At 40.5% G+C, this 1643-nt stretch overlaps 1 protein-coding gene across 1 annotated transcript; it reads left to right on the top strand.

Moving 5' to 3' along the window:
• The first annotated feature begins 670 nt into the window (after nucleotides 1-670).
• Nucleotides 671-1643, top strand: LOC125582127. Its single transcript, XM_048748646.1, has 2 exons — nucleotides 671-1340; nucleotides 1624-1643. Exons 1-2 carry the CDS (start codon nucleotides 671-673, stop codon nucleotides 1641-1643), a joined length of 690 nt encoding a protein of 229 aa, XP_048604603.1.

Below are 1643 nucleotides of genomic sequence, written 5' to 3' on the forward strand. Positions count from 1 at the left end.
CTATCTCAATTAGAGGAGAAAATTTTGATTCAAAAGGCAAAGCTACATTGGCTCCATATCGGCGACGGAAACAACAAGCAGTTTCACCAAGCTGCAATGATCAGAGAGGTGAGAAATTCAATACGAGAGATAAAGAGAAGAGATGGTACAACTGCTAGTAACCAAGAAGAAATCAAAACAGAGACGGTAAATCACTTCAGCAACTTCATGACTCACCAACCTGTGGATTTCACAAGGATTGCGGAGGAGGAGATAAGTTCTTTGCTTGGTTTTGAATGTGAGGAGACTGATAAGCAATTATTGAGGCATCATATTTCAGCGGGGGAGATCAAAAATGTTTTATTTGGAATGGCAAACGATAAATCATCGGGTCTAGATGGATACACTAATGAATTCTATAGAGCAAGTTGGCCTATTATCGGAATGGATTTTGTAGTGGCAGTGCAATCTTTTTTTGAAAAGAGTTTTCTTCCTAAAGGAGTCAACTCCACCATCTTAGCTCTTATTCTGAAAAAGGAAGAGGCAACTACAATGGGGAGACTACAAACCCATATCATGCTGCAATGTCATCTATAAAGTGATATCAAAAATCTTGGCAAGGAGACTGAAGTTAGTGCTGCCGAAGTTTATAGCTCCCAATCAGTCAGCTTTTATTAAAGATCGTCTACTGATGGAAAATGTGCTCTTAGTGTCTGAGTTGGTGAAGAGCTATCATAAACCCAACATTGCTCCTAGATGTGCAGTTAAGATTGACATCTCAAAAGCCTTTGACTCAGTTCAATGGTCTTTTCTCCGAGGGATTCTCACGGCTATAAAGATTCCAGAAAAGTTTGTTGAATGGATAATGAAGTGTGTTGAATTAGCCTCTTTCTCGGTTCAAGTTAATGGGGAATTGGCGGGTTATTTTAACAGTACTGTAATCTGTATGCAAGCTCTATCTAAACTCCTGGATAAGGCAGCTGAAGATAGGATGATTGGCTACCACCCTTACTGCCAAGATCTGAAGCTCACGCATTTGTGTTTCGCTGATGATCTACTGATATTTGCAGACGGAACTCAGCAATCTCTTGAAGGTATTATGCAGGTTTTTAAACGCTTTGCAGAGATCTCTGGTTTGTCTATAAGTTTGGAGAAATCTACTTTATATATTGCGGGAGTCACTGATGTCGATCAAGCAGCGATTCTGAATCACATTCCCCTTGCATTTGGATTATTACCGGTACGCTACTTAGGCTTGCCTCTCATGACCAAACGCATGTCGTCTACTGATAACTCTCCTCTGGTCGAGAGAATTCATAAAAGGATCACCTCTTGGACAGCTAGACAACTATCTTTTGCAGGTCGCTTGCAACTGATCAATACAGTAATTCACAGCATTACTAACTTTTGGATGTCTGTCTATAGACTTCCAAAGAATTGTATTAAATAGATTGATCAACTGTGTGCGGCTTTCCTCTGGTCGGGTCCTTCACTGAACGCAAAAAAGGCCAAAATATCATGGGCTCAAGTGTGCCAAACAAAGGAGGAAGGAGGCTTGGGTTTACGATTCTTGGAAGAGACTAATAAAGCTTGTTACTTAAAGCTGATTTGGTGAGTTCTCTCATCTGATTCTTTGTGGGTTAGATGGGTTGAACGGTATCTGA

This window comes from Brassica napus, chromosome C2 (assembly GCF_020379485.1).
Source record: "Brassica napus cultivar Da-Ae chromosome C2, Da-Ae, whole genome shotgun sequence".
Classification (NCBI taxonomy): Eukaryota; Viridiplantae; Streptophyta; class Magnoliopsida; order Brassicales; family Brassicaceae; genus Brassica; species Brassica napus.

What these genes read in the sequence shown, in the direction of transcription:
- LOC125582127 (XM_048748646.1), top strand. Translation starts at nt 671, where the DNA reads ATGGAAAATGTGCTCTTAGTGTCTGAGTTGGTGAAGAGCTATCATAAA. An exon ending in TAGACAACTATCTTTTGCAG is followed by an intron (nt 1,341 to 1,623) that starts GTCGCTTGCAAC and finishes TTTGTGGGTTAG; the next exon opens with ATGGGTTGAACGGTATCTGA.